At 34.7% G+C, this 20,048-nt stretch overlaps 1 protein-coding gene across 6 annotated transcripts; it reads right to left on the bottom strand.

Annotated features, from left to right (window-relative positions):
* Positions 1 to 129: 129 nt before the first annotated feature.
* Positions 130 to 17,713, bottom strand: LOC127853188 (uncharacterized). Of its 6 annotated transcripts, XM_052387454.1 has the most exons (23): positions 17,561 to 17,713; positions 16,651 to 17,217; positions 15,277 to 16,578; positions 14,793 to 14,966; positions 14,416 to 14,589; positions 13,943 to 14,116; positions 13,672 to 13,845; positions 12,545 to 12,718; positions 11,722 to 11,895; positions 10,281 to 10,454; positions 9,191 to 9,364; positions 8,218 to 8,391; positions 6,266 to 6,460; positions 5,893 to 6,060; positions 5,466 to 5,597; positions 4,910 to 5,044; positions 4,057 to 4,182; positions 3,676 to 3,800; positions 3,045 to 3,383; positions 2,719 to 2,920; positions 2,339 to 2,508; positions 1,286 to 1,398; positions 130 to 1,010 (listed from the first exon to the last, which is right to left on the bottom strand). In XM_052387454.1, the coding sequence occupies exons 1-23, from the start codon at positions 17,625 to 17,627 to the stop codon at positions 701 to 703; spliced, it is 5,517 nt and encodes a 1,838-aa protein (XP_052243414.1). In that variant the 5' UTR covers positions 17,628 to 17,713; the 3' UTR covers positions 130 to 700. The 6 variants fall into 6 exon arrangements, with proteins under 6 accessions (XP_052243414.1, XP_052243413.1, XP_052243415.1 ...); XM_052387453.1 differs by having other exon boundaries at positions 15,277 to 17,217; XM_052387455.1 differs by lacking the exons at positions 8,218 to 8,391; positions 9,191 to 9,364 and having other exon boundaries at positions 15,277 to 17,217.
* Positions 17,714 to 20,048: the final 2,335 nt, after the last annotated feature.

Genomic DNA, 20,048 nt, shown 5'->3' with positions numbered 1-20,048 from the left:
TTAGAACTGTACATAATTTTAGTACATTACTAAATCAATGTTGAACAAAGAAATTTATGTCTTAAACGCGCCCTCTCAAATTGTTACAAACTTTACATTTCTGTTAAAGGTATTGTCAAAAAACATAAATACTCCTGATTGTAAGTTATTTGAAAACATTCTGTGATGAAATATTATTCCTAACAAATCTTTAACTAAGTTATTTTTATTAACTTAAGCAGACCACCTTCAGACGAATCCAAAGTATGACTAATGTACTACTAATTGCACTGACTTCCATGCTGTAAGAAGTAACATACTGAACAGCAAACAAATAGAAACACAGATTACACCAGTCATTTTTCCATTCATGTTGACATTCTGCGGTACATTAACCTAAAGGTGTACAAATAATTGTCACATTGTTCCAGCTGACAAAACATGTAATAAACATACATTCACTGTGTATCTAGAAATAACAGTACTCCAATGAAACCTCTGAAAATTATACTTAACAAATGAAGCATATTTTAAAAGCATTTAAAAACAAAAGCGTTTGACTAAAAATACATTTCTTAGATCGAACTAAGGTGCGAATTACAAGACTTATAATTGGAAGACTCTACACCTTACATCATATATGCACATTTAAGAATATCTACCACTTTTTTTGCACACTTCGGTTACACTGTTAATGATTGTCATGTTTATGTGGTCAAGCTTACAATCCAAACATTTTTCGCACACTTCTGACGAAGTGGCCCATCATCCCCTCGCCGCGGGTGTCCTCGTGTTGCTTCTCAACACCAAGGTCATCTTGCATGATGTCTGCCCTTAGCGGTATCTCGTCGCTTATTGTGTATTTTGAGCAGTCATCAGGCGGGTTGATCTCCTGGTACAGATGACAGAACTTCTGGCTGACACCCGAAGAGCAGCACTGATTGTAACCCTTCTCGAGTAATTCGGCAAGTGTTTTGTTTTCAAACTCCGCTGCTACTGCACCCGGGTACTGCGTCTGCAGTTTGCTGAACCTAGTAAGGAAATAGTATTTGAAGCCTGGGGAACTTCAACAGTAGTAAAGGCAAATCACACCAGTGTAAGATCAAAATAAGGACTTGCGGTCCTTAACCGTGCATCTCTGAAGTAACAACACAGAAAATAAAGATAGCATAGTTTTCAAACGGTAACGGGGATGGACAGGTTCAAATAACTGTAATAAACTTTTTTCAATAAATACTGTGTGACTCTTGAACCCAAAATCTTTGATCTTGATGACTTTAGTTTACTTCTTAACGTGCCAACTCACATGTAGCAGCATCTTTGTTTGATGCCATAGGCGCTGAAGAACCAGGACTCGTAACATGTCATATGGTCTCCAAACCCGGGGCGTAGGGAGTCATTGCGGTTGAAAGTGTAGTCCTTTAATAAACAATATGAGTAATTCGTTTATTGTTTATTTTCATACACTGTATATGTTTTTATTTGAAGCAAAGAGTGCAGAAATATCGACAACAGCCCATTGCTTACATAATAATTATTTGTGCTCATGTCTTCGATAATTTAGACATTTCAAGGTACGTTTATCATCTGCTTGATGTATATTTTCGTAGAGAGTTGCTTTTTTATGTTTGGTGTTATATTCGGCTACAAATGCCATATACAACTAAACACTGTATACGTATCTAATATTTGGATTTTGAAGCGTACCAATACGTCTCGACCATATTTTGTTCCGTTCGTGTTAACTATGTTCCGAAAAATTAATGCTGCTGATATAATATTCGGACTTACTCTAAGCTTACAGTATAACAGAGCGAAAACATTTTCAAAAAGTTTAGATGTGCATTTGCTTGTCGAAGAGGAAATATCCTTAAATTGGAATAGTTATGTCTACACCTTGAAACAGTGACCAATACGTTTTGTGCAACATGTAAAAAAACAACGAAATAGGTAACTAAAAAGGACGATTGACGTCTAGGTAGAATTATATTGGTTTGAAAATACGAACATATGATTTAAGGTAGAGCAAAAGATTACATTGATTTATTAAAAATTAATTTAACTTTCACGTAGCCCCGAGGAAAACGTTAGCCACTGACTGTCATACGCAAAAGGTATCATACAAAATAAAGCAAAGTAGCTTAGACGAAGGTATAACCGTATATTCTGACTGTCTACCATTTATTAAGTAGCCATCCTTGATACATTAAATATGTAATATGTAGCCTACAAGCCTTTTTTGAAATCTGTAGGTACGCTAAGGTAAGTAGAAAACAAAGCAAAAAGGCAAAATAAACACTAAAACGGCAATACAATTGAACTTTTAAGTGTACAACATCAGTCTGGTGCATATACTCACTTCGATCATAAGGACTTCCTGACACGGACATGGCAGGGCAAACTCCAGCTCCTTCTTGATCAGTGTTTTCAGACCATCTTTATTACTGTCGAAGAATCTTTGGCAAAGGATTTCATTTTTCATGGATTCAGTGATGACTGTAACATTATAGAGCCACCTTCCAGCAAAATCTGCAAAATCAGTATATGGTGTTTTGAGTTCCGAATACATTCTGCATTGATTTTTTTTAACAAACAACAGCATGGATATATTTGTCATGTTCTAAATCACTATTGCATTATGCATTTGAAAATATATAGTAAATTAATGTACCTGTACGCACGTCAAATAAATAAAATAGTTATTTAAATTTTATGAAGTTGATTGATTTGAAGAGTTACCTGGCTTAACATTGGATTCTTGATTAAGTCGCGTGAAGTTTTTTCTGTTGGACAAAATGACTCCCGTGTAATTTAGATTTGTGAAACCACTGGCAACGGGTACTTCTGATAACGGTTTGATACTAAACTGTTCCCGGTCGTAGTTGAATATGATGTACGTGTACATTCCGTCTGATGCCAGAATACACTGCATCGACAGGTTCTAATAAGTAAAAAGCTTACAAATTAAAATAAAAATTAATAAAGCTCTTTGTACAAACTTTAGTTAATTTCATTATCATATTGTGCTATCGACCCACACGTTATACATTTAATGATACACATACCTGATGCTTGACGAGTTCATATCCGGGTTCATAGGGCGAGTGGACAGTCACGTGTTTCCACGTGGCGACCAGGGCCACACTAACAATGAACTCAGTCTGGTTGGTGTATTGACGAACGAGTTGTTGGATTTTCTCAATGTCTACATTGTTCTTTTGGCGGTCGGTAAAAAGGTGAATCCAAAGTCCTCCGTCTGTAATATTTCTGCTGTCAATGTTTGTCCATAACGGTGCAATCACCAAGTGGTTCTGAACAGCTGTCCTCCACTCGCTTGCATTTTCACCTCCATATTGATTGTACAATGGTTGGAAATCTAGCGATATGAATCCGTCCATGCTTGGCTGGAATACCCAGATAAGTCAAATATATTTACGCTGAACATTTAAATTCTTTAATATAAAAGGTTGCAAGCCAACATGCACCGACATCGAAAGCGTTTCAAGATTGGTTTTCCTATAATTATTTTATTTCATAGACTTGACTGAGCACACTCTACTTCCATGCCTATAATATAATATTTTGCATGGAAAGTTGATGCAGACACATCTTAATGTGTCGATTTTATGAAAGTATATGCCTGCGATAATTGGACTTTGTTAAGAACTATTTATAAGTGATCAAGAATGCTTGTACCCTTAACCAGTGCACATACTCCCCGAAGTACGGCAGCCGTCTTGAGATTTGATACTCCTTGATTATTTCGTTGTCTATATCCCAGTATCTGTCTCCCGCTCCACTGAACTCCAGTAAAACCGGTTCTATGGCAACACATAGAGAGCACACACTCTTTTTATATGTGTTGATAAAACGATTATGCTAATCGAAATATTATGGAAAAAGGACTTTTGAAGCTTTTTAACGATTGTCGTAAAAAACTTGGCATACAATAAACGACAAAAACCGAAACAACTTACACAGCATGGAACATAATGATCAAAAAGACAAAATAACCAGTTGTTTCCTGCTGTTCAAGGTTGTTTTACTGAACACATATTAGAAAGAACGCGACAGTACCGAAGCAGCCCAGATAGGGGTTTCCCTGTGGATAGCCTTCACGGCATGCACAGGTGAATCTACCAAACGCGTTGGAACAATCCGCATTTCCTCCGCACGTTGTATTATGAATGCATTCATCAATATCTGAAAAACATTTTATGAATTTCACTTTTTGTTTTGGTATATCAAACGTACCTTTTCTTTTTACTTTATAAATACTAGAAAGAGTTACACTATGTTGGGTAAGTACGAATACATTTTGTAAACACATGAACTATTTTAGATTATTAATCATTTAATAGATGCTTCACAATAATATCAATCACTTTGAGCATGCTTTTTGACGTAGTTCTTAAAGTATAAGTTTTAGATTTTATTGTTTCAATGTCTTATAGAGCTCTAAACACATTGAGTAGTTTTTTTAGTGTCTTGTTGATCTTTCTAATCTATGGTTACTGTACAGGTGCATGTTTTTACGTAGTACTTATAGCATAAATTTTAGATTTTATTGTTTCGATCATTAATTGTCTTATAGCGACACACATTTGAGTTATTGTGATTGATTTCTTTTGAAACAGTGTTGCCAAATGTTTTCGTATCAGCGATACGTCAAATGTTCTTATGTAAAGCGCCTTTGAACGTGCATTTTTGCAAGAAAAGGGCGCTATATAAATCCGGTATAATAATAATAATAATAATAATAATAATAATAATAATAATAATAATACATAATAACTAGCAATTTGTATAAGCAGATTAACATATTCAAATCGGTCTTTATTTTAATGGATGACACTGTGTAAATGCGTGTATTCTGATAAATGTGTATCAAATTAAAACTTTGTACATTATAAAATACAGTAAGAAATACCGCGTTCACATTTGGGTCCAGTAAATCCCTTGTTGCAAACACACACGTATCCTCCGTCAATATTCACACAAACACGTGTCTGGTTGAAGGATGTTGCGCAAAAGAAATCGCCACCAGAAGAACACTCGTCTATATCTTTAATAAGCATATGAAATAAAATTAAACCATATAAAAAAAAACAACACAGAAATTAAAGACTAATTGCATGTGTGCAATGCATGCGATTGATGTACATGTATTTCAAGTATTTGCGATCACAGCAGACGTATCCTTTTCAAGATAAATACATGCACCAACGTATTCCAGTGTTTAGTGCCCTTTATAATACATTATATAAATATAAAAAGGCAACTTAATCTCCATCATCAGGAAATAAATTTTATTACAGAACGCTGTCACTTTATTAACAAGTGACCAATCACCAAAATGTCGAAGTACGAAGCAAATGGTTTTGCATAAAAGCTGCACACGTATGTTCACCCTATTTCTTGTATGCAACGAACACATTACTATTGCATTGTTCAACAACAAATCACGCAGAGGAAAGGTGTCTCACCATCACAGTGTTGTCCACCGACCCCATCCAGGTCTCTGTATCCGGTCTGACATTCGCACTTAAAGCTCCCGTCAGTGTTGGTACAGTTAGCGTTGTAGTGACATGTCTTTCTGTCAAGACACTCGTTGATATCTGTGTTTGGTATTTCATGATATATTTCATGTGTTTTACTAACAATGCATAATATATTCACATTATTGAATATATAAATTAAATTATATGCTCTTTAAATTGGCAGCGAATTCATGCGAACATCAGTAATTCCTTTCAATCAAAATGTAACAGAGCAACGGGATAAATACTTTTTACATACAAAATATTTTTATTCGTCTGCCTTAAGTGGGTTAATGTTTCAATAAACGAAAATGCTTCAGCAAGTTTTCCCTACTTGTTTATTTACGATACAACATGTACAGGACATATATACCATAACATATTGGTGCTTCATCACTCCATAGCCCGCTTGCATTACAAACGATTGTTGAGTCATTGTATGTGCTGTACCCATGATTACACGTGTACACAGCTGATGAGTTGAAAGTCTTCACTGGTGCGTTCACTGTTGATAGTTTGCCACTTGGTGGTGGACCACAGTCTGTGGATAACACATTGCTCACCGATTGCTATTATTACGTTATGAAAGAACGATTCTAAGTGTGGAAGTGTGTTGAATGTTTTACGTTCTATTTATTGCATCTTTTCTACACATAGATAATGGTAGTAATAATGTCATTATAATGTTGAATATTTATGCTATTGATAAAACACGATCTAACCAAAAGCGAGTTGGCAATATATACCTTTTAGTTCGCAGCCTTTTGAGACCTGCCAGAGACCTTCTTCAGTGCAGTTAATGTACTCTGATGTAACGCTGTTATTGTGTTCCTTCTTCAGTCTATATCCTTCAATGCAGTGGACATTGGCAACGGACAGGTAAGTTGTATCGTTCGGAAACTCAACCATGCCATTCAGCGTATGGGTATAGTTTCCGCAATCTGTGAAATTTTTTTTATTGGAACATTAAATAATACAACTTCCGAGTCATTTTTAATAGGGATTTCTTCTTAACATCTACTTTCCTCTAATTTATTTAAGGCAAGTTACCAATTCCCTTTACAGTACAGGAGAATTTAAACAACTCACAATTAAACATGAAAATAATTTCAGTTGGGGAAATCACCTTAAGACGTTAAATGTCAAGCACTTGGGGGTTTTCAGTCCACAATATTTAAAGCCAGAATTAATCCCCACAAAGATTAAACATTTGTACATAAAATGCAAATTAAGATTGTTTTCATATAACCCACGACCATGAGTATATGAACACATATTTGAACAATTTAATTAACTTGACATCTTATATTTTAATAAATTATACATGAACACAATTTTAATAGTGTTAAAACACGTACTGGTACCTTAGTTAATATGACATCAATATTCGATGTCCAACACGTGCACACAAAAGAAAATTTTCATAAATATCTCATGTAAGCGCTTCTTTTAAAATTAAAGCGCTGAAGGCACTACAGTTGTTCGCTATTGCATAATCCTAGACCCAACTAAGTTTTCAAAATTATGTTACAGCTATTTCATATCGCAAGTTTGAAATGAACCCAAACCATTCAAATTTATAAAGAGTGTGTCTTAAAGCACAGGTCGAGATGTGTTTATCCTCATATTTATGTTATAGACATAACTTAGACAAAATAACAACATTTCTTTTTTTTTTTCGCAAATGGTTGGTGCACTGGCAACCATCTTTAGAATTTCGGTTGCCTTGCTAACGAATAACAAGCCTAGAATCATGAACATTTTGTGTTATGTGTATCTAATACTTGATCTATTTTCTTTAAATTATGGAGCAATAATTTTGCCGACATGACATACTTTAAATGCATCATGTCTTGTTATTAGCCGGAATTGAATCATTTCCTAGGCCTTATTGATTCACAGTCGCCAATTTGTATTCTATGTTTAATCGGATTGAGTTGTTTCAAGCTTTGAAAAAGCAAGTTGCCCTGTTTTTTAGCCCAACTGTAACCAACTTTTGAAATTGAGTTTCTTGGGCTTAAATCTTCTGTCCACAGGCTAACAGGCAACCACTAAACCTGTAAGTTATTCATGATGTAAGATCTGACAGTGTATTGAACTCATTCAATTTGCAAGTCTGAAGACATTAAAGGGAGCCTTTCACGTTTTGGTAAATTGACAAAATTCAACGATTTAATAATTTGGAGAGTTCTGTTGTTGTCGTTATATTTGTTCATACTACGAGGATTGCTTAACTACAGTATAAAATACATCTCTCTTTGTATGAGCACGGGTGGCCGAGTGGTCTGATATAGAGTTATAATTCTCATAAACTAGTGTACGAGTTACCGTCTGTCTGTTTGCCAGGTATAGAACAATAAAGAAGTATATATAAAAGTTTTCACCTGCTTTAATAACTAAGTGTCAAAGTTTTAAAGAAAACGTAATTAGCAAAGTCTTATATTAATGTATAAGTACAAACGAACGAACGCGCTGTTCAAATATTTTTAATGGTTGTACGTTTTACCGTAATAAAAAGTCGAACTGAAAGTATGGGCACATATATCTATTCAATTGTATAAAAATTGTGATCAACATAAGAAACAAGATTATTATTATACAAACTGAACGTTGATAGGGTTACCAGATGTCAACAATGATTATTATACGGTAGAATCTCATTATCCTGATAAATGAGTAGTAGGTTAATAAGTCGAACCTTTAATGATGCATGTAGCCTCTAGTTTACTCCAAATTCCATTTTCTAAACACACAATGATGTTGTTTCCAGTTATGTCATATCCATTGTTGCACGAGTATTCAATCGATGAATTGAAAGTTGTTTTCCCTTGCGTGCGAGAGCCGTTCAGCAACGAAGGCGGTGGTATACAGTCTTGAAGTGATATGAGTAAAATATAATAAACTTTTAGGGAATTACAATGTGCACATATTTAACAAGAGAGTTACCACAAAATATCAACAATCACCCAAAACATACACATTAGTACATACAAAGGTATTTCGATTTAAAGATAAATGCAAAGTAAGATAAATATTTTTAATATATATTATTCATTTATAAAAAAAACACGACCGTGAGTATATAAACGCATATTTATATTTAATTAACACTCAATCTTAATTTAATATATTATGCGTGAACACATCTTTAAAAGTGTTCAAACACGTACTGGTACCGTAGTTAATATGACATCAAAAGGCGATGGCAAACACATGCACACAACATACAATTCTCATTAATATATCATTTTATTGCTTAATTTTCCCCTATCGGTGAAACCCAAGGGGACTTATGGTTTGCGCTCTGTGCGTCAGTCTGTCTGTCAGTCTGTCTGTCAGTCTGTCCGTCAGTCAGTCTATCTGTCAGTCTGTCTATCTGTCAGTCTGTCAGTCTGTCTGTAAGTCCGTCACACTTTTCTGGATCCTGCGATAATTTGAAAAGTTATTCATATGTTTTTCATGAAACTTGAAACATGGCCAGATGGCAATATGGAGATAATACACGTCAATTCATTTTGTTTCTACGTCAAGAATTCTGGTTGCTATCGCAACAAATAAAAATGTTTACTGACAATGGTGGAGGTTCACCATATTGCTTGGAAATATCTTGTTTAAAATAAGATTGTACAGAGTAAACAATGCGGAACAATGTGGGATGACATAGATGTTACCTTTGATGATACAAGTGATATTGGCGTCACTCCATGATCCATCGGAAAGACATTCAGTAAAGTTTTCTCCATGCAATGTGTATCCTGCATCACACAAACACTCAGCCTTAGACTGGTATGTTGTGGTATTGGCGAAACACGATCCGTGCGATATAGGTTTAGTTAAGTTGCAATCTGAAAAAAGCAATCCTAAAATACACATGTGTTTATAGTATAGTATAGATGTTTATATTAAAGCACATTGTAAACTAGGATATAGCAATGCAAATGGATTATTGTATATTTATAGGCCTTCACAGACTCATAATTATTTTAACTTCATTTTTGTGTGATTGACAGAATTGAAACGCCTATAACTTATGGGTAGTTGTTACGTGGATTAAAAGACATAAACTTAAATGTTTCTAACTTTATTATTTAAGCCTTCACGTGCTGGACTTCCTGGTCGTTTGTTTGCCGATGCGTTCTTGAGCGTGTTAATGAATTTGAACTCAAGCTTAAATTTGAAGTGAACAAATCTTCTACGAAATTTGACTTTTAAGAGAATACATTTACAAAGACAATATTTACAGGAAGTTACATTGACTAGATATAACGCTATCTATAATTCTAATAAACTAGTGTACGAGTTGCCGTATGTCTGTTTGTTATAGAACAATACTGAAGTCTATATTTAAGGTTTGATATGTTTAAATGATTAAGTGTCTAAGTTTTAAAGAAAACTTAATTGGCAAATTATGATAATAATGTATAAGTACAAACGACCGAACGCTGTCTAAATATATCTAATGGTTGTACGCTTTACCGCAAACGAAAGTCGAACTGGTAGTAAAGACAAATCAAGTGTATATAATTTTTGAAGAACATACGATACAATTTTAATATTATAAAAACTGAAAGAAGAAATGATAACTAACGCATGCCCGGAATAAGACTAACGACAAAAGAGCTCAATATTGTTTTCAAAATGTCGACTTAAGTGTGTTTGTTCAATAAAGATGTTCGCTTTAAAACATTGCACATAACAATGATTATTATATAGTAGAATCTCAATATCCTGATAAAAGAGTAGTAGTTTAATAAGTCGAACCTTTAATGATGCATGTAGCCTCTAGTTTACTCCAAAGACCATTTTCCATACACACAATTATATTGTTTCCAGTAAAGTCATATCCGTTATTGCACGAGTATTCAATCGATGAATTGAAAGTTGTTTTCCCTTGAGTATAAGAGCCGTTCAGCAACTCCGGCGGTGAACTACAGTCTTGAAGTGATAAGAGTAAAATAAAAAAAAAACGTTTAGGAAATTATATTGAGCACATATTTGACAAGAGAGTGACCACAACACATGAACAATTACCACTTGCAGTACATGTGATATTGACATCACGCCATGATCCATTGGCCAGACACTGTATAGTTGTCCCCATGCAATGTGTATACCGCATTACACGAACAGTCAGCAGGCGATTTATATATGGTGGTATTGGAGATACACTTTCCGTTTGCAACAGTTGGAGTATTATAACAATTTGAAAAATCTCACTTAATTGTAACGTTTTATATCTGTTGTGGTAAAAAACGAACAATAAATCATCATGGTTGGTTAAAAATACGTACATAAAATGATGATTTTGTAGTGAAGGTCATTCTTTCTTCCAAAATAATGTTCTTTTCAACTTTTTAAAATAGCAAATAATTGTTCGTTTATGGTCCCTAAGAGCTCCGAAATGAAAGAGGCAGATGTGTATATGTTAATTTATGTTTGTATCAACATTTTGTTTTAATTTTGAACAGTTTTAAATATGTTCAATATTGCATCATTAAAAATACTTTTTATCTTGCATTCGGTCTTGAGTTCACTCCAGTTCCACAATCTATGAACATATAAACAGTTCTAAAAAGATAGCAGCTGATCATACAACTTTCGGCATGCAAATAAAACGGTTGAAGCACGTTGGCCGTTCTACAGAATCACTGTGTAACCTACTGTTCGTCTGCACAATGGTGTAAGCACAATGTATTCGCAATCTTTTTTTTTTTATAAAGTGTTGGTAGTTGTTTAAATGTCTAACAGATTGTGAGTACTAATGACGTTGTATCACAACTGTCAACATTATTATAATTTATAACCTCATAATACAAATCAATCTTTATCGCACTATAAATGGATTGTCTAAACACTTGGATTATTTTTTAAATAAAAAAGGCAATTTAAAGTCGTGTTCAAATTTATCCGATAAGAAGTTCACAATTTATTACTATTGTAACCGTCTCTTAGCCATAGGTTTTGACATAAAATGGCGATTACTATGGGGTAAACGAGTAAAAAATTGCAGGCACCAAAAGTCATGTTTTCTTTCAAAATCAATTACTTTACAAGTTTGTAAAATAGTACATTATTATTCGTCGGTGTTTCCTAACAATATGGACGAAGCATATTGTTAATATGTAAAGTTATTGAATGTGTCAATATTATTTTTAATATTTAACGATTTTAAATATGTAAACTTATTTATAATTTCACTTACGTTTTATCTCGCATTTGGTCTCGAGTTCACTCCAGTGCCCGGTTTCAAGGCACACAATGGTGTTATTTCCAATTAGATCGTACCCAGTTATGCACGTGTATTCAATTGATGAATGGTAAGTCGTCCCTCCTTGAGTGAAAAATGCGTTCATCAGTCCAGGAGGTGCTCCACAATCTATAAAGATACAGGCGATCTAAAATGATCTCAACTGATCATACATTTTCGCATATAAACGCATATGTAAAATTTAATTAACACTAAATCTTAATTTAATATATTATGCGTGAACACATCTTTAAAAGTGTTGAAACACGTACTGGTACCGAAGTTAATATGACATCAAACGGCGATGTCAAACACATGCACACAGCATAAAATCCTCGTTAATATATCATTTTATCTTAATTTTCCCCTATCTGTGAAACCCGAGGGGACTAATGGTTTGCGCTCTGTGCGTCAGTCTGTCTGTCAGTCTGTCCGTCAGTCTGTCCGTCCGTCAGTCAGTCAGTCTGTCTGTCAGTCTGTCAGTCAGTCTGTCTGTAAGTCCGTCACACTTTTCTGGATCCTGCGATAATTTGAAAAGTTATTTATACGTTTTTCATGAAACTTGAAACATGGACAGATGGCAATATGGAGATTATACACGTCAATTCATTTTGTTTCTACGTCAAGAATTCTGGTTACTATCGCAACAAATTAAACATAATACTGACAATGGTGGAGTTTCACCGGTAGGGGACCATATTACTTGGCAATGTCTTGTTTAAAATAAGATTGTACAGAGTAAACAATGCGGAACAATGTGGGATGACATAGATGTTACCTTTGATGATACAAGTGATATTGGCGTCACTCCATGATCCATCGGAAAGACACTCAGTAAAGTTTTTTCCGTGCAATGTGTATCCTGTATCACACGAACACTCAGCCTTAGACAGGTATGTTGTGGTATTGGCGAAACACGATCCGTGCAATATAGGTTTAGTTAAGTTGCAATCTGAAAAAGAAGCCATTCTAAAATACACATATTGTCATGTATATATTAAAACACATTTTAAACTATGATATAGCAATGCAAATGGATCTGTGTACATTTATAGACCATAATCATTTTGAGTCTATGACTTGTTGTGTAAAGATACATGTGCTGAATCACAAATACATGTGTTTTTGACGTAATTGAAACGCCTAAAACTTATTGCTAGTTGTTAAATGGATTAAAGGACATTATTTAAGCCTTTACGTGTTGGACGTCCGAACTATTCGTACAAAATAGCTTTTAGGTCGTTTGTTTGCCAATGCATTCTTGACCATGTTATAACGGATATTAATGAACTTGAACTCAAGCTTAAATTTGAAGTGAACAAATCTTCTACGAAATTTGGCTTTTAAGTAAATACATTTGCACAGACAACTTTAACATGAAGTAACATTGATTAGATCGAAGAAGATTTATAATTCTAATCAACTAGTTTACGTCTGTCTGTTTGTCAGGTATAGAACAGTAATGATGTATATATTTAAGATTTGATAGATTGGATGATTAATTGTTCAAGTTTTAAAGAAAACTTAAATAGCAAATAATTACATATATAATAATATCTAAGTACAAACGAGCGAACGCTGTTTAAATATATCTAATGGTTGTACGTTTTACCGTAATAGAAAGTCGAACTGATAGTATAGACAAATAGAACTATTAAAGTGTATATAATTTTTGACGAACATAGATACAATATTAATATTATAAAAACTGAAAGTAGAAATGGTAACTAACGCATGCCGCGAATAAGACTAACGACAAAAGAGCTCAATATTGCGTTCAAAATGTCGACTTTAATGTGTGTGTTACATAAAGATATTTGTTTTAAAACATTGCACATAACACTGTTTATTATATAATAGAATCTCAATATTCTGTTGAATGAGTTGTAGTTTTATAAGTCTCACCTTTAATGATGCATGTAGCCCCCAGCTTATTCCAAAGTCCATTTTCCAAACACACAATGGTGTTGTTTCCAGTCAAGTCATATCCATGGTTGCACGAGTATTCAATCGATGAATTGAAAGTTGTTTTCCCTTGAGTGTGAGAGCCGTTCAGCAACTCAGGCGGTGGTCCACAGTCTTGAAGTGATAAGGGTAAAATATAAAAAAAAACGTTTAGAAAATAATAATGAGCACATATTTGACAAGAGGTTGACCACAAAACATCAACACTTACCCCTGGCAGTACATGTGATATTGACATCACTCCACGATCCATTGGCTAGACACTCTGTATAGTTGTCCCCATGCAATGTGTATCCTGCGTCACACGAACAGGCGGCAGGCGACTTATATATGGTGGTATTGGAGATGCACTTTCCGTTTGCAACAATTGGAGTATTATAACAATCTGAAAAACATCACTTAAAGGTAAAGTTTTAGCTCTGTTCTGTTAAGAAAAAAAAACACAATTAATATAACGGTTTGTTATAAATACGTAAAATGGCGGTATTTTGGATTTATTCTTTCTTCCAAAATCAAGTTCATTTCAACTTGGTAAAATAGCACACAATTGTTCGGTTATGATCCTTAACATTTCAGAAATGAACGAGGTAGGTGTGAATATGTTAATGTATTTATTGTATCAATATTTGCTTTTAATCATTTGAACGGTGTTAAATATGTAAACTTTTTTATAATTACAATTACTTTTTATCTCGCACCGTGTCCTGAGTTCACTCCAGTTCCCATATTCAAGGCATACAATGGTGTTGTTTCCATTAAGGTCATACCCGGTTATGCACGTGTATTCAACTGATGAATCGAAAGTTGTCTTTGCTTTTGTGAAATAGCCGTTCAGCAAACCAGGAGGTGTTCCACAATCTTTAAACGTAGAAAATGTTATAAAATGATCCCAACTGATCATAGCATGTTTATTGACTTTGATCTTTTTAAAGGAGAGTTATGTTGAAACTTCAGTATATCGGTACGACTACAATGTGTTCCTATTTCATTTTCATGAGCATAAACATTAAATCAAACACACCATGTTCACGTTGGAATACCTTGTTTTAAAGTATACCTACCTTTAATAGTGCAGGTGGCCTTTAACTCACTCCAGTTCCCGGAATCTAGACACATTATGGAGTTGTTTCCAGTCAGTTGGAAGCCTGGGTTGCACAGATAGTTAATGGCTGAATTATAGGCTGCGCTCAAAGCTGTGTAAGTTCCATTAGGAATTCCGGGTGGTGAAACACAATCTGTATAAATGTATTTCAATAAAGCAATTCACAATCGGAATGCTATGGCAACGCAGTACTTTTTGTACATATAATAATAAACTTCCCATACAATTTTTCTTTGAAAATATCAAAGTTTCTTTAAAATGTTTAAGACATTTTTGTTCTTACCCGATTTTTCAATACTTTCGATATATCAGATGTTAATACATGACACAATCAAGTGTGCTTTTCATTCTTCGAAATATAAAAATCACTATAAATCGTAGAGTTTTTTTTACAGAAGTATACGTGAGACAAGTGATTTAAGCTGATGTTTGAGGATAAGTACCTGTAGTGGAAAATGTTGTTGCGTCTAACGTTGAAGTAATTGTTGGTTGAGGTGAAGAAGTCGGCACATGTGTAGTTGTTGGTTCAGGAGAAGATACAAATGCAGGTGTAGTTGTTGGTTCAGTTGGAGATGTCGGTATAGATGTAGTTGTTGGTTCAGATGAAGATGTCGGTACAGATGTAGTTGTTGGTTCAGGTGAATATGGAGGTTCAGGTGTAGTTGTTGATTCAGTTGAACAAGGCGAAGCAGGTGTAGCTGTTGGTTCAAGTGAATATGGCGGTGCAGGTGTAGTGTTTGGTTCAGGTGAATATGGCGGTTCAGGTGTAGCTGTTGGTTCAAGTGAATATGTCTGTGCAGTTGTAGTTTTTGGTTCAGGTGAATATTGTGGTTCAGGTGTAGTTGTTGGTTCAGGTGAATATCGCGGTGCAGGTGTAGTTGTTTGTTCAGGTGAATATGGCGGTTCAGGTGTAGTTATTGGTTCAGGTGAATATTGCGGTGCAAGTATAGTTGTTGATTCAGGTGAATATGGCGTTGCAAGTGTAGTTGTTGGTTCAGGTGAATATGGCGGTGCAGGTGTAGTTATTAGTTCAGGAGAAGATACAGATGCAGGTGTAGTTGTTGGTTCAGTTGTAAATTGCGGTGCAGACGTAGTTGTTGGTTTAGGTGAATATGGCGGTGCAGATGTAGTTGTTGGTTCAGGTGAATATGGCGGTGAAGATGTAGTTGTTGGTTTAGGTGAATATGGCGGTGAAGGTATAGTTGTTGGTTCAGGTGAAGATGTCGTTACAACTGTAGTTGCTGGTTCAGGTGAATATGGCGTTACATGTGTAGTTGTTTGTTCAGGTGAAGATGTCGGTGCGGGATTTGTTTTATGTTCATGTGAAGATATCGATACAGGATCAGTTATTGGTTCAGGTGAAGATGTAGGTGCTGGATCAGTAGTTGGTTCAGGTGAAGATGTCGGTACATGATCAGTTGTTGGTTCAGGTGAAGATGTCGTTGCAGGTTCAGTTGTTAATTCAGGTGAAGATGCCGGTACATGCTCAGTTGTAGAAGATGTCGGTAGGAGATCAGTTGTTGGTTCAGGTGAAGAGGACGGTATAGGACCTGTTGTTGGTTCAGGTGAAGACGTCGGTACAGGATCAGTTGTTGGTTCAGGTGAATATGTCGGTAGATGATCAGTTGTTTGTTCAGGTGAAGATGTCGGTAGAGGATCAGCTGTTGGTTCAGATGGTGATGTCGATACAGGATCAGTTGTTGGTTCAGGTGAAGATGTCGGTACAGGATCAGTTGTTGGTTCAGGTGAAGATGTCGGTGCAGGATCAGTTGTTGAATCAGGTGAAGATGTCGGTACAGGATCAGTTGTTTGTTCAGGTGAAGATGCCGGTACAGGATCAGTTATTCGTTGAGGTGAAGATGTCGGTGCAGGTGTAGTTGTTGGATCAGGTGTAGTTGTTTGTTCAGGTGGAGATGTTGATGCAGCTGTAGTTGTTGGTTCAGGTGAATATGGCGGTACCGGTGTAGTTGTTGGTTCAGGTGAAGATGTCGGTACAGGTGTAGTTGTTGGTGTCGGTGAAAATGTCGGTGCAGGTGTAGTTGCTGTTGCAGATATTGATGTTGTCGTGGAAGTTGTTAATCGATCAGACGGTTTTGTTGAAACAGCCGAAGTGTTTGATGCAGATGATGCTTTTATTTGTGTAGTTAATGTATTGGTTGCTGTTGTCGGAGAAAACGTGTTTGTCCCATATGTTTCCGATTCTGTTGTTGTTATGTTGGTTGTTGTTGTAGTTGCAGGAGTGGTTATCCCTGGATTTTCCGCTTTTGTGGTTGTTGTGTTGAACGCAGTTGGTGGTGAAGACGTTGTGTCTTGTGTTACCGCTTCTGCTACTGATATGTAGGACGCTGTTGTCGGTGCAGACGTTGTAGCTTTGAATGTTGTCGCTGTTGTATAGTCACATAAATAAGAAAGAATCAAAACCTACATATGTTATTCCAGACATGAGCTGTATTGCAGGTTTAGTAATATTATCAATTTTATCACAAACCAGAGTAAAATGTACGTTACGTCATCATTTATTTTGAAAAACACACGTTGTATCAAGATCTTGCAAATCGCTTATAAAATATTAAATCTATGTGTAATATTATATATTGATATCGACTTTTCAGATTGTGGTCTTGATCATATATTTTCAAGCACTAATTTTTAAATTCAAAATGTGGTTTCATATACTCAATAAATCAATTTGAAAGCATGTTATCCAGATCGAATAAAGCAACACACCTGTACTTCCATGCTTAAGCAGAACACATTGTATTTCAAGAAATACTAGTATAACAAAACCGATCATTCTGTACAACGTAGAAACACAATATACTTATGCATTCAAAAACTCTGTGTAACTGAACTTGTTATAAGATTGATAATATTGATAAGGTAAACCCAGTCTGTTTAAATTCATTGACATGTTAGGCTTAAACTGATAATACAGTGAAAACCGTTTATTATTAGTTACAGCAAAACAGAAACTGATTGAGCTCATAACTATGTTACGACCAAGGAATGTTTCAAAACGAAAGCGTTGTCAAAAGGACATGTATTAGCGCGAGGTACCAGCAAATTCCTGTAGTAACGCCTGTCGTTTGATTTGGGACGGTGCATTTCATAAATATATGTTGACGCGATTTCATAAGTAATAAGTTATGGTTATTTTGCATTTGGCAATGCCATTTATCATTATATAAAGTTTCATTTGAATTACTTTAATTATATTATTATTAATTATATAATGCTACATTTGACTAACTTTAATGTTCTTTTAGTTCTGATTTTAATAATAAAATAACGCTCTGTGATTCGACTTTGAAACAAGACAAATACCAAGGGCAAGTACTCTAAAACCGCAGAAGAGAGAGAGAGAGAGTTATAGTTCTTTTACAACCACCCACAATGTTAACTGCATGTCTATGAAATTGTATCTTAATATCTTCAATTGTAATACAGTAATAGAGTGTAGAAGAAAATAAACCAAAGCCATAACTGTATGAATATTGCTGAAAAGTTATGGTTCTCTTGCACTGCAGTCACTCTCGAAGTTTTTTTATCAGCATATAAAATTTCATATGAATCCATTCAATCGTTCTTGGGTTATGCTCCGCAGTAGCAGCGGGACAGAATTTCGGAACGATGGAAGGACTGTCGATGCGATTACTATATGTCGTGTTTAAGGGTAATACAAATAAAAACAAAAACACATCTCGTTTTACATCCAATAATAAAATTGAGTGAGTTACACACCGTTCGATTCTGCTTTAATTAAAATATATCTATACTAATCCAAAAGCTCAATAAACCCGCTTTCAAAATCATGTTGCGTACGTCTGATAAGATGGATGTATGTGTACTTAACGAGAAGTGGAAGATGATATTTATTTTCTTATCTTTAGATGAATGTACATTTCTGCTGAGACCTTAATTCTTTTGTAAATAGCTCGTGCAATGTATTGCTTCTTAGGAAAATTTAAATAAAGGGTGAACATTTTTAATAAAGTTATTCTTAGAGGGATTTATCGACGATTTTTCCCGTGAAATTTACTGATTTAGAAACAATGTTAATGTTTATATTGATATTTATTTTTGATAGCAATTTAAATGATTTTTGAGTCATATAAACTAAAAGATAATTAATCACATTTCATTTTGCGATAACAGTCCCGATATGATTGAAACGACTAATTTATAATGTAACATACAATTTCACAAATCTGTGTAATCGTCTGCTTTCTAACACAATTGTCGCGTCGATTATAGAAAAAGCATCGCTTGTATTTTATATCCCCGAACATGCATAGGTTTGTTTTAATACATGATGTGTCGCAAAATGTATTGTTCCAGTTCATTTAGTATCTTTACCTCACTGCATGTATAAACTTAGACACAGAAACAAATAATATGCACCTGTAAACACGAACATGTAGTAAACCGAAATAAGACAGAAGTGATTATCTTTCATTAGAACAAACGTATAACACGATGAGGCTACGAGTGAGTTTCTGCATACTTGTATACAAGTCCCAAATTTCATCATTTTAATGCGTATTATGTATCTTAAGCATTCAAGTAAACAAAACTTGTTTACACGGTATTACAAATCATTATCCCGTGTGCAGCAATGCAATATCATAAATATATAGCTGTATATAGGTAATTTTGTAATTAAGTATATTTGTTATACACTGTCATGACATATTATTGAGAGTTATTTCGTTGAGTTGGAGAATGATTATCTCTTAACAGAAGAACGATTGATTCAAGTTAATATTTATCAGATCGTCTTAGATAAATTTAATTCAGTATTTTACATTACACATATTTCCGCAATCACATTTCAATTCGAAAAGTAATTAACCTACACCGTGCTTTAAAATGTAATTATATATGTATGGACCATTGCGAAAGCATGTTGTCACGAAGAGCGACCGAAAAATTACAAAAACGACTCTGTATTTCCATTCTGAAGCAAAACACGTTGTATTTCAAAGAACACTAGTATTGCTAAATCGATCATTTTGTAAACCGTATTGTACTATTCTTACTTCGCCTACAATAGCTCTGGTTAAACTTAAATTGCAATAAAACGCATAAGATAAATAATGTCTTTAGTGATATATTGACAGGTTGGACTCAGACTGATAACGCTTTAAAAACCGTTAGGAATCAGTCTCAGCAAATGAAGAACCATAATTAGAATCATAATTGTCTAAATGGTATA

The sequence above is a fragment of the Dreissena polymorpha genome, chromosome 12 (genome assembly GCF_020536995.1).
Source record: "Dreissena polymorpha isolate Duluth1 chromosome 12, UMN_Dpol_1.0, whole genome shotgun sequence".
Taxonomy (NCBI): Eukaryota; Metazoa; Mollusca; class Bivalvia; order Myida; family Dreissenidae; genus Dreissena; species Dreissena polymorpha.
The sequence above is the reverse complement of the archived record's forward strand: the minus strand, read 5'-3'. Positions and strand labels throughout refer to the sequence as shown.